Source organism: Uloborus diversus, chromosome 3 (genome assembly GCF_026930045.1).
Source record: "Uloborus diversus isolate 005 chromosome 3, Udiv.v.3.1, whole genome shotgun sequence".
NCBI lineage: Eukaryota > Metazoa > Arthropoda > Arachnida > Araneae > Uloboridae > Uloborus > Uloborus diversus.
The window spans coordinates 114,629,051-114,642,814 of record NC_072733.1 but is presented as its reverse complement, the minus strand read 5'-3'; the positions used below and the strand labels follow the sequence as shown (position 1 = coordinate 114,642,814).

The following is a 13,764-nucleotide window of genomic DNA, read 5'->3' as shown; positions in this document are numbered from 1 at the left end:
TAGCCCTATGGTTTGAAATTTAAGACTGAATTTGATCTTGTTATTTCTGTTATTCATTTTCACTTTCTTTTCAAAATTCTTTACAATGGGGATGTTTCCTTTAGTCAAAAGTACTACTTTTAGTCACTGAAATTGTTAGAATAAGCAAAAAAAAAAAAAAAACATAGAAAATAATTTTATTTTCCCAACATTTAATTTTTAATTATTTTTTTAATGTCTGATTTTTAAACCAAATTGTTTCATCGTGTGACATCACACGTGATGAAAGCCATCTTAAATCGTGGAGCGTGGTTGTCTTTTCTAAAAAAATATCGGCTTTTAATGTTTTTTTTTAAACGTGAGCAATTTATTAACGGAACAAGCATTGTTAGTTAAATAAAATATTCATTTAACGAAGTTTGCCAGCATTCTGAAACTTTATTCTGGTAGCCTAAGCGATTTGCTCACTTGTGACAACTGCAGCAAAAATGAAAACAACGTCAGAATGTCGTTTAAAATTACTTTTTAAGAGAGAAAATAAGTCAAAATCAAGAAAAAAAAAGTAACGTACCCCATGTTTTCGACCATTCACTTTCAAAAAAAAAAAAAAAAAATGTTTCTGAAGAATGGGAAACAACCCAATATATAACTATGTAAATATTTGAAAAAATGTTTCAATGCAAGAATAGGCTTTACCTCTGCAAATTTTCAACGTACTATATAAATTCTAAATATTATCTTGCAACTTTTAAGCCAAATAGCAAGACAGGACAACAAACCAATACTGGTGACAACAAATTGCCATTGGTTATGCTAACAAGTGGCAATTTGTTTTTGTAAAGTTTGTTTTTGTTTTTGTAAAACTGTACTAAATTTTGTAAAGTTTTTGACAAAATTTAGTGCAATTCAAGGCAATTCCATGGTGTCGGACGTAAAAAATGAAGAAAAATTTCTCAGTTTTAATTCCATTTACCAAATATAAACAGTTCCAAAATGATCAAATTTATTTACAAGATACTTACTACATCCCACTGAATAAAAAAATCATGTTAGTTTTCCAAAATAGATCCCTAAAGTATAAATTAAAAAAATTTAAAGACTTGGTGTCGGGCGTAAACACACAAATAGTGAAATTGATGGTTCACTTAAAAATGATTAAAAGTCTGAATTGGCTTAAATTTTAATTTTAAAAACAGCATAATTCTAAAGTACACTTATGATTGAAGCATATATTAGTTTTCAAATGATATTATAAGGAATAAAATTATTAAAAAAAATATTTTTAGCTTAGTGTCGGACGTAAATTTTCGGTGTCGGACGTAAATTGTTCATATTGGATGTAAACTATTGCTCTTAAATGTAAATACATAACAATGATTACTGTTATAAATATGTAAATTATGGGTTACATATACTGAAACAAAATTTACCAAGTAAATTCAAAAGTAGGGTTGATTGGGGGAAGTGGGACATTGGGGTAAGTGGGTCACCCCCCAAAAACTGAAATATCCATATGGTTTTTATACTTTCTTACATTGATCATGTCATGGTTCATCATAGTGATTAGTTTTGCATATATTTGGGTTAAGTGGAATTTTTTTTCTAGGTCAGAGGACTTAGTCAAAAAAAAAAAATCTGAACAATATTTTTTGGCGAGTTTAAGCAGCATTTTTCAAAGAAGTGTTTCCCGGTTAGCATTTATTTTTTATGATCATTAAACATTCATGTACAGTTTAACTTAAAGTGCATACTGCAGTCAGAATTTTTGAGTAAAATATTATTAAAAACTGTTTTAGAGGAGGGGCTCCACTTACCCCGTAAAATTTTGCTATAAGACGTCCCCACACTATGGGGTAAGTAGTCCCCCCCCCCCCGCTAACAGTGAGGATTTGAAAATCAAAAGCAACTTTGATGAAATATTTGTATTACTGAAATACAAGACAACTATGATGACTTAGTAGGAATTGATAGTTCAGCTACAAAAGCTGGTGATTAGTTATTTGTGAAACTTACATGAAAGAAAACCATCAAGATTTATATTGGTTGAATGTTGATAATGGTTCTTCCTTAGCCAACTTTACATAGACGCCGTCATTTAGTGTTTCTAATTTCTTTTTACACTTATAGTTTTGGCAAATTTGTCAAAATTGATCTTAACACTAGAAAGACGGCGTTTTGCGTATACCTAGAAAGACTGTCAGCGGTCACTTTGACCGCCATACTTAAAAGATAGGAAATTTCCTCCTTTCGGGAGTTTTAACCAGAGAAAAGATTTGTTTCAACATGTCAGAGTTTAATTTAACAATTTAATCGTAATATAGTCTGCAAATAAGTCTCAGATAGCTTTTTTTTTAATTTTATGTTTGATCAAGTGAAATACACATGCTTTAGACAATTGGCATTCAAGAAAGAGCAAAATTGTACAAAAATGAGGAAATTTTCTTAGCATGTAATAACTAACAAGTACTATAATCAACCATGCATAAGTTTGGTTTAAAAAATATCTAAATATCTCAAGATACCGTACATTACTATCTTTTACAGTATTTCGAAATACTTATGTTATCACGTCACCTGTATAGTAGTCATTAACAGTTTTTTTTTTTTTGGCAATCAGAAGAAGTGCTCATGGATTTATTTCCGCATAGTCAATTTCACGCTATTTTAATCTTTTTCCTGAGGTAGATACTTATTTATGTGCAACAAAATTGATCAGTAAGGTGACTTGGAGTAAGAGAACTAGGAGTTTTGTTTTTGAAATTTTCCCTTTTTTTCTTCGTCGGATCCTTTCCCCTTTTTCTTTCGCTGATTTTTATATTTTGAGCATCAGCTTTATTAGCGTGGTTTCTTCTGATTCTAACTCAGAAGACCAATCCTTTTCTGCAAATCTAGGCTCCGAAAAATATTCGAAATAATCTCATGAAAGCTAACTATTCTCATCGCTAGGAATATATTTCTCTTCAGATAAGTCAGACTGTTCATTCGAACCATAATCTGTTTTAGATAAATCTGCAACAGTTTCAGGAATTAATGTTCCTAAAAGTTTTGCTTGTCAACTGTTCTTCTCGACATCATGAAGATAATTATGTGACTGAGCACTTCATTATCATCACAGAAAATAAACGTCAATGCTTCAAGCAAAGCACATGTTTTGGTTCACAAAAGAATTCTAGCAAACATTTTTGGAATTTACCTGTTTATATTTACTTCTTTTTAGACCCAAAGTAATTTCACGTGTCCAGTCACATGCTTTTCAAATTTATCTTTCTCAACTTTGCCCCCTGTGCAGATAGCAGAAAACTGAAACCATGCAACCAACAGATGTTTCGCATTTTCCTAACAGTTCAAAGAATTAAACCTGACCAGCAGGTACTACTCAAGCTCAAAAGAATATTACTCACCCTGAAAACTAACAATAGGCCATAGTACACACAACTGATAAGAGAAAAAAGATGAAAACGGATGCATAAAGAAAGGTTCACTTAGCGGTCAAAATGACCGTAGTCCGTCTTTCTAGGTATAAACATTTATAGCGACTATAATAATAATCCTAAAGAAAAAAAAAATACTGTTGTAAGATTTTAATAAATAGTTAGGAAAAGTCAATGAAGGAAAAGGAGTTTGAAAATTAAACGCAGCGAATATGAGCATTTGAAAATCGTTTGCGGTCAAAATGACCGCTTCCGTCTTTCTAGTGTTAATCAACTGTATTACGTTCATTCAACACACCTTTTCTCAAAAGGGGTCCTACTTACCCCTATCAACCCTAAATGTATATACAATAAATTCACTAAGTTGCTTTTTATGCATGTTTCACTTCAACTTTGAAATTAAAGGCAAAAAAAGGAGAAACACAGTTGAAAACATATGCTATTTAAAGGAATGTAACAGTGTCCGACGTAAATGGTGTCGGACGTAAAATTTTCTTTACATCCGACACCTAAATTTTAGTAAAAAATATTCACTTGTTACAAAATGAAAATAGGTTAAATCAAAGAGATTGAAATTCTTACTTTGTACCCAAAAATACATGTATGTAGCTTTGAAATTATTGGCTCAGCATAATTAACTGCCCATTTTGGTGTCGGACGTAAAACACTTAATGTACCCCAGAGGAATTCTTTTACAAATCTAAATGAATTATATTTTGACGCATTTTTGCAGCATCACCAGCAACACTCTGTATCTTTAAATGGTTATTCATCTCAATTCATAATATTAGAATGAATGTTTTGGAAAAAACAGAATTTCTTCTCGAGTCTCCAAATATGGCTTGAAAATACTCAAGATGTTGACCTTGGTTTAACCTGCTGTAACTTATTTATAACTGAAGTGATCAAATTTTAGACAGGCATTTCAAAATATACAACTCTTTACCTTTAAAATGGCACCTCATTTGTTTACATATTTCAATTTTGAAAATTTGATCATCTGGTTGACCTTATCATGGAACTGCCCTTCAGACAAATAATTAAAAAAGAAATCGAGAAGTATTATTGCAATTGTTGGATGGAAAAAAAATGTTCATAGGACAAAATGCAGTCATAATTACACCAGAAATTAACTTTCACAAAAGGGAACATGAGTGATCAGGGAAATGGAAAAAATAAAAACATGGTGCTCAAAGTGCATGAAAATGCCATTTATCCCACCGTATATTAATGGCATTATCATTTTGCAATCTTTCCTCTATTTTTGTTTGCAGATATTCTATTAGGCTGTGCTTTTGAAGCCAAATTTTTGCATCAATAGATGGATTTTGGATTTGTATCATAAATTCTTTAATTGAAATTATTTATTATTTTCAGCTAATACTGAAAATACCGGTATTTCACCTCAGCAAATACCGGTATTACAAAATTACCAAATTGCTCAAAATACCGGTATTGCAATCCCTAAATATGAAATTTACTTGTTTGCGTGTAGGAAATATTAAGTTTGGCATATTTAGATTAACTGTACAGTAGGGTCAAGTGAAAAAAATAAATTTTCGACTTTCAAAATGTCTGAGGTCCCAAAAAGTGCCTTTTAGCATCAAAAGCGAAAAGGTTACTTTTAAAATCTTAGCCTCCTGAGATATAATATCTTTGGGTTCCTAAATCACCCCAAAAAGTCAGAAAGTACAAAAAATCGGTCTTTTTTGAACTTTTTTTAATGAAATTTAAAATATATGATTTTGAAAATGCTTGGAGGTGTAAATGTTAACTTTAGGTAACATTTATATCTCTTAGAAGTGTTAGTTCAATAGAGTAATTTCTTTAAATTTTCCAAAAGCCCCAAAATAAACCAAAAGTTGACTATTTTCTTCCATTTTCAGTCTTTTCAGACTAGACAAAGGTCACCATATAGTTACAATCTTGAAAAATATAGGGAATTGGATAATTCTGTTTGAGAAACTAAAAACAAAGACAAAAAATTCAAATCAACTTCAAACCTCATGCTGGTTATGACTAATTTTGGGTTGTGTGGTTCAAAACTGATGATATTCCTTGAAAAAATTAAATGAACTTTACTCTGACATGCATTGATACCTTAGATGAAACTAAACCTTATACTTTTGCAACTCTAGTTTTCACGACTCAACTCAGTTTGTAACTAGCATTTTAAAAAAAGATCTTCTAATTATGGTACCATGTTTAAGCTTCCATTATATGTAAGTATAAGAGTAAAAAAGGTTGCATTTATAAAAGTAATTTTAATAAATATCTTATTCTTTTAGATATGTCCCTGAATGATAAGAAAAGACACATACTGCTGCCTGATATCTACTTAACAGAAGGCATATGCAGAAGTAAATCTTTTGGTGGCTTGTCTCATAGACGAACAAATTCCGCTGATTCTAGCTTTACATGTTCTAATGCTGATGTGAGTTTTGATGGATGTACAGTTGGTTTATTACATGGAGGATTAGGTATGTATACATATAAAACTATTTATACAAACCTCTCCTATTTACATTGACCTAGTCTGCTCTTTGCAGGTATTTATAAACCACAATAAAAAACGAATCCAATTGGGGGTAAAAACAGATCATTGTAGGTAGAACTTTTCACATTTTCCTTACCAGATGGAAAGTGTGATATAGGGTTTAAAATCCCGCGCTAATCTCAACCCCGCGGGACTTCGGGACTGTAACGAGCCAATCCTGCAGGATTGAGTTTATTCGTCTAAATGTAAAATTTTTATGTCAAATAGAAAAAGTTGTGCTTTTTGGAAAGGATTCCTTTTGTTACATGAATTAGTAGTTATCTCAAATTCCGTGCACCAATTATAGAGTATTACAAAGTCGCATCTCAATTAGAGACTATCGTTTGGTATGTAAAAGTGTACTTTAAAAAAGCCCAATGCATCTTAACAATGCATTGCTCATATGAGATGGGAAAAGATTTTTACCCAAAAAATAATGGACTGATGAAAACAGGTGATGTAGCTCGACTGCAGTTGGTTTTACTGAAATTAAGTAATTGTGGACATTTAGCAAAAGATCCCCATAATCTTCAACACCTCTTAAAATAGATTTTTCTTTTCTTATGAGGGTCATGTTAGGGGTTTTTGCTCATGAACTTTAAATTTCAGAAAAAAAAAAAACGATATCTGTTTGATTTGTATATTACTCTATCCGATTTAACTTGCCTTGTTGATTCTTTAACGTAGGTCATTGCATCTTTGCATCAGTGCATTTGATTTGTTCCAGCAGGGGGGGGGGGGTGAAGGCAGATTAGGTCACAGTCTCAGTAAAAGTTTTTGAATAATTTCTCTAATTTTACCTCTAACTTTAAAGCCGGTTAAGAATTGTCCTAAAATTTCTAAAATTTGTAAAATCTTGAGTTTTGTCCTAAAAATTTTGTTATTTTATTCCATACTTGTGCAGAAAAAGGGAAGTTAACTTAAAAATTAAACTTTTCATGATGATACGCATATGCCTATATTTTAGGATAAAATGAACTTGGTAGACCCTAAGAAATTTTCTGTAAAAAAGAAATAAAGAAAAATCTATGCCACACTACTGCCTTTTTTCTGGAGAAAGAGGGAGGGTGCATGAGTGGGGGGAGCGGGGGGATGCAGTTAACCAAAACATATGCCTAATATAAAGCTGTTTGTTTTAACTATACTTTATAACTCTTGCAGTCATTTTTCTTCTGCAAAAAATATATGAAAATAAAATAATAAAGAAAATAAGCAGCAGATGCTGCAGAAGAAAAATTAAAAGAGGGGAATAGGATCTAATATTTTTGATTTTTTACCCCTTGAAAAGAAATATAATGTATATTTACCATGGGGGGGGGGGGAGATTTCCCTCATTCTCTCAAATTAGTTTTGTAGTAGAGGAGGGGGGGAGAGGGGAGTGAAAGGTATCATAGTTCATCAAATTAAAATAAATGCAATATTGGAACCCAAAACTAAACACTTGGTTCAAAAAATATATTTAGAGCAAAATTTAAATGGGCTGTTGCCAGAAGGGAAGTAATGTTTATTTTTATAATAGGGGAATGTGGGGCAAAGTGAAATGGTTAAGATGACTGAATTCTTTAAAAATGAACAAATCGAAAATTTGTTTTGAAAATTACAGTACATAAAGAAATAACATTATACCTTTTAATAAAACTAGCGTTGAAACAGTATTTTTTATTTTTGGCAATAAAATTGAGTCTTCGAAAATATGTGGAAAATTTTCACTTTTTTTCTCATGGGGCAAAGTGAAAAATAAAATATTTTTCTAATGAAATATTTTCTATTTGATTATAAAACATATTTTTAAATTAAAAAAAAAACAGTAAATAAAAGGTTGAAGGAAAAAGTGAAAAGATCAACAATAAACAAATAATTAAATGAGTAAATCTAAGAAAAATTAATGAGCGAGTAGAAGAATAAATGAATGAGAAAATAAATAAATGAATGAATAAATAAGTGAATTACTAAATATAGGAATGTAAATGAATTAATTAATAAATGAAAAAAATGGATTAACATTAAATGATTGAGTTAGCCCAGTCAATGAAGGTAAAAAAATAGACTTTGTCGCAACTAATTTGGGAAAGCTGAATTTTTGCAGGATGTTAGTACACCAAGTGTACACTAAAAAAACAAAGTCCCGACCCTCACCCCTCTTGCTTTCATCCCCACCCCTTCCAAAACATTGCAAGAGCAATGCTATGATTATAACATTTTCATGTCACAACAAATTAAGAGAAAGCTGAATTTATGCAGTATGTTAGTGCTTAAAGTATACACTAAAAAAACACAAAGTCCCGACCCCCACCCCTCTTGCTTCCTCCCCCCATCCTTCCGAAACATTGCAAGAGCAGTACTAAACTCCCGACCCCTCTCTTGTTTCTCCCCAACCTTTCTGAAACATTGTGAGAGCAGTACTATTATTATACGGTTTCAGCTCAAAAATTAATGATGTTACCGGGGAGTTCCTTTTTTTATTTCATTCCTAACAATATTATAAACCAATGGTGCCCAACCTACGGCACTCGGGACACATCTGGCCCGCAAAGCTGATCTGTGTGGCCTGTTGCTTTGAAATGTTATATCTCAAAGAGTGCGATTAATGACAATGTTACAAATTAGGAGCCAAATATTTAGAAGTAGACTTCTGAAAGACAGGTTCCATTTAACAAAATAAGCATCAAATAATGATAACAATTATTGATATGTATTTTTTTTTTGTTTTCCGTATTTTCCCATTTCATTTAGAAAAGTAAAATATCTTGAAATTTTGTATATGCTCTAGCCCGCGAGAACAATTTTAATTTGATCTGCGGCGCTCAGGAAGAAAACGTTGGGGACCACTCTTATAAACAAATTATATTACATACACTTTTTTTGTAGATAGCCCAGTTTCACCATTTCAATGACTTTATCATATACAGAAACCTCACTACAAAAAGTAACTTCAACAAATTACAATCAAACCTTGTTATTGTGACACCCGGATTACACGACACACCGGATTACACGTCACTTTTTCGAAGTCCTGAACTTATGCCATACAGTTTTAATGTTAAGTGGCTCGAGGTGTTACGACAGTTTTTTTGGGGCAACTCCTGTTACGTCACTTCAAGCTGCACAGATTGGATCAAATATTTCTTTGCAATTGAAAAATTCTCTGTAAAATAATGAAAACATCTGGAAATGTTTGTTGTAGAAACTTCCGACTCAGACAAGAGATTTGACCAGGCATGACACCTCAGAAATGGTGGGCGACGAGTAGATAAGTTCTGAAATGTATAGGTTTCAGACTTTGACAAGAGGGACAATGGAAAGGAATTCAAAGTGAGTAGATTGTAATACTGAACTAGGGAAACAGCAGGTGAAGAAGAGAAAGACCATAGCTACCTTAAGCTAAGCTGTAGGTGGTCACTACAAGCTTCTCCCTTGAGAGAAAAAGAGATAAGAGCTCATCCATTGAAAAGGGACACACAACTTTAAAGTGGATAAAAGATTTAGAAAGGGTTTTTTCACCTTCCAAAGTTGGGGCTAGGCTGTCAAAATTTAATCAAATTGCGGACAAAAGTGAAGAGTTGTCAATTGGTTTCTTTCTTGCTGATAATTTCGTAGAAAGGAGGAGTGTTGAAAATGTTATTCGAAAGTTTAGCAAACACTTATTGAAGAGTATTGTAGAATTCAAAAAGAAATAATAAGTGAAGTTTTTTAAAAAGAATTTTTGTTATATTCACCAATAACTCAAATTTACATTAGTTGAATCTATTTGAAAGCATAAACAGTAATTATTTTTTCATTAAATCTAATTTTATTGTGAACTAATGTTTACTAATGAATTTTAAATTTATTCCGGTTATGACGTCGCTCCAGCTATGATGACTCTTTTTTGACAGTCCCTGAGGTGTTGTGATAACGAGGTTCGACTGTATAGCTTTACATCTTTACGTCTTGGGAAGAAATGTTTCAACAAAATTTATAGGTAATAATGTAATGACAGTCATTTAATTGAAATAGAGCAACAATATAATAATGTTCACTTTAAGTTTTATTACCACTGTATAATTTTTTGTCACGGAAGTATATAGTTCGTTTATGTCGCACATAGAAGTCTACAAAATAATGTCAATGTTTGGCTAACTATTTAAGTTTTGCATTAAATAAATCAGGAATACAGTAAAATTTGTCACACACACACACACAAAAGAGTTGACCACCCTTGTAAGTTAACCACCTGTCTAAGTTTACTGCTTTTTTCAGGTACAGAATTAGTCCTATATCATATAAATTAACCTCTATAAGTTGACCACTAAAATAGTGCACTGCAAGTAGTCAACTTTCACAGGTTTCACTGTAGTATATTTCAACTGATTATTTCCTTGCAGCGGATAGTATTAATGTTTAATATTACTTTTGGTTATTAGTTTTTAGTCTTTTATAAGGGGTCATCTTCTGACATTTCGTTGGTTTGGTCCGAAAATATTGTTACAGTGCATTCCACTACAGTGTCCACACATTGACGTGCAATCAAACCGAGGTTTACGACAGACACAGTTTGTAAATCATAATACTTTAGAATTGCAAGTTAGAAAAGTTCACTTAGAGCATAGGTAGTCGCCATGAGCTTAGGAATCAGTCTGTTGCTTGCAGTAAATTGATAACTCGACTCTTCTGGGGGATGTTTAAAACCTAACCAAGTTTGAATCTAATGGTAAACCTTAAAAAGATGTTGACGAGGGGCGTCTGAGGTTGGTGGAAGTTTTGCTAAATCAAAATTAGACATTAGAGACATTTTCGCTATTACTTGCCTACACAAACTTTTATTCAAACTTGGTTAGGTTTCAAACTTCCAGCAGAAGAATGGGGTTGGCAATATACTTCAAGCAACTGACTGACACCTAAGCCCATGACAATTACCCCTGCTCCAAATGAACTTCTCCTACTAATAATCTTGCAATTGTAAAACAGTGTGCTACAAACTGTAGCTGTCGTAAAGCTGAGTTCGATTGCACATCTAATTGTGGACACTGTAGTGGAATGCACTGTAACAATATTTTTGGACCAAGCGTTTTTCTGTAGACTATGAGGGACACAAACAAACTATAAACTTTTGTAACAAAATATTGCATTTTCGTTGTAAAACCTTAAAGTGAACGTAATTTCATTCAGTTGAAATGGAGCAAAAGCTCTATTTCAACTAAATGACTATTGCAGATCATCATTGTATTCTTATCTATAAATTTTGTTCAAACATTTTTTCCCAAAACGTAATGATAAAAAGCTGTTTGTTGAATTTATTTTTTGTTTTTTGTAGTAAGTTTTCTGTATGTGATTAAGTTAGTAAAACAGTGAAACTGAGTTATCTACATAAAAAGTGTATGTAACATAATTTGTTTATAATAGTGGTCCCCAATCTTTTTCTTCGCATAAGGGCTGCAGATCATACTAAAATCATTCTCGCATGCTGGAGCACAAATAAAATTTCAAAATGTTTTACTCTTTTCTAAATGACATAGGAAAATACGAAAAAGGAAGGAAAATTGCAAACAAATTTTTCTTATCATTACTTGATGCTCCTTTTGTTAAATGCAACCTGTTTTTCATAAACCAATTTCTAAACATTTGGCTCCAAATTTGGAACGTCGTCATTTAATCGTACTCTTTGAGTTGTAACATTTCATTTTTGTTGGGCCACGTAGATCAGCTTCGCTGGCCGAATGTGGCCTGCGGGCCATAGGTTGGGCACCACTGGTTTCTCATCTTCTTGGGAGTGAAATAAAAAAAGGAACTCCTCGGTAATATCATTGATTTTTGAGCTGTAATCGTATAATTATAGTACTGCTCTTGCAATGTTTCTGAATGGTTGGGGGGGGGGGAGCAAGAGGGGGGTCCGGACTTTGTGTTTCTTAGTGTGTAATTTAAGTATTAACATCCCGCAAAAAATCAGCTTTCTCTTAATTAGTTGCTACACGAAAAGCATATAATCATAGTACTGCGCTTGCAATGTTTCAGAGGGGGTGGGAAGAAAAGCATGAGGGTTGGGAGTCGGTTGTACAATTGGTCAAGTACATACCGGGAAAGTGGATGGGGCAAAGTGAAATAGTTTGTTTCATTTGCTCACGTAGCCCAGTCAATAAAAGTTTTTTGTCGCAACTAATTTAAGGAAAGCTGAATTTTTGCAGGACGTTAGCGCATAAAATAAACACTAAAAAAAACAAAGTCCCGACCCCCACCCCTCTTGCTTTTCTCCCCACCCCCCTCCGAAACATTGTAAGAGTCCCGACCCCCACCCCTAGCAAGGGGGGAGCAAGAGGGGGGTCCGGACTTTGTGTTTCTTAGTGTGTAATTTAAGTATTAACATCCCGCAAAAAATCAGCTTTCTCTTAATTAGTTGCTACACGAAAAGCATATAATCATAGTACTGCGCTTGCAATGTTTCAGAGGGGGTGGGAAGAAAAGCATGAGGGTTGGGAGTCGGACTTTGTGTTTTTTAGTGTTTACTTTATATGCTAACATCCTGCATAAATTCAGCTTTCCCTAAATTAGTTCCAACACAAAAAACGCATAATCGTAGTATTGCTCTTACAATGTTTCGGAGGGGGTGGGGAGAAAAGCAAGAGGGGTGGGGGTCGGGACTTTGTTTTTTTTAGTGTTTATTTTATTCGCTAACGTCCTGCAAAAATTCAGCTTTCCTTAAATTAGTTGCGACAAAAAACTTTTATTGACTGGGCTACGTGAGCAAATGAAACAAACTATTTCACTTTGCCCCATCCACTTTCCCGGTATGTACTTGACTAATTGTACAATTTATTTAAAACGCAAATAAGCTCAATATTAACTAAATTTTACTGCATTGATTTTTGGAAGGTCTCAATTAATATTTAAAATGTTAACAACAAGAACTTTATAATTTTATTGTAACAAAAATAATTTTTGACTTACAACAAAATATTACAATATGAGTATATTTTTTAAAAATTGCCTATATTACCAAATGATATAATCTTTGGCAATATTTTTTTACTGACTGGAATAGAGTACATATGGTACTACATAGTTAAAATAATACCCGATAGGTGGAGGTAAAAGCAGAGTAAATATTTCACCCTTTCAGTTTGCCCCATGTTCCCCTACTTATCTTGCGTTGTAATCTGCGCATTAGCTTATTCTTCCAGTCTGAAGAATTTCAGTTTGATTTGTGTTTCTGTTCAGTGAAATCAGATTATTTCTTGCTGATTTTATTTAAAAATTTGGTCCCTAACGTTTTGCTTTGAAAATGTAAATAGTAATTTGTTTTATAAAAATGCTATAGAAAACGAAATTTTCTTCCTTGTGGTTGGAAAAAACAGAAAGGAATAGATGCAAGATCAGCACATGATGCCCTGAAGAAAAGGATGAATTTAAGGCATTTTATTCTGTTTGTACATTAGTTTTCAATAAATAGTGTTATCAGGTCTAGTCTTCAATTTTGTGAAGGATGATGACCATTAAATGACTCCTCCAGACAGAGGACAATAAGACAGAAGAAAAACATTTTCAGGGCGACATCTAACAGCTATAAAACAAATTTATCTTGGGGAGGAAAAAAAGAAATCTTAAAAAAAAGTGAACTTTCTGAAAAAAGATAACATAAAATCCAAAATATTTTTAAATGATGAGTATAGCCTTTTTCAGGACCAGCAGAAAAATGACATGGGAAGCGAGATAACTTACGTAACGGATGAGGTAAAATCTAAAATCGAGGTTTAAACTGCGTGTTTAGATTAACCCAAAATCAAATCCTAAAGTAAAATTCTACTTCATAATGTGTCACTATGTTAAAGAATAAAATATTGAATG

General features: G+C 32.7%; 1 protein-coding gene across 1 annotated transcript in view; it reads left to right on the top strand.

Moving 5' to 3' along the window:
- LOC129218901 (rho family-interacting cell polarization regulator 2-like) overlaps positions 1-13,764 on the top strand; it is a 152,012-nt gene that overhangs the window by 13,827 nt on the left and 124,421 nt on the right. Inside the window, exon 3 of the mRNA XM_054853222.1 lies at positions 5,699-5,890. Within this exon, the coding sequence (XP_054709197.1) occupies positions 5,701-5,890 (190 nt within the window). The 5' untranslated portion in view covers positions 5,699-5,700. The remainder of the gene's footprint in view (positions 1-5,698; positions 5,891-13,764) is intronic.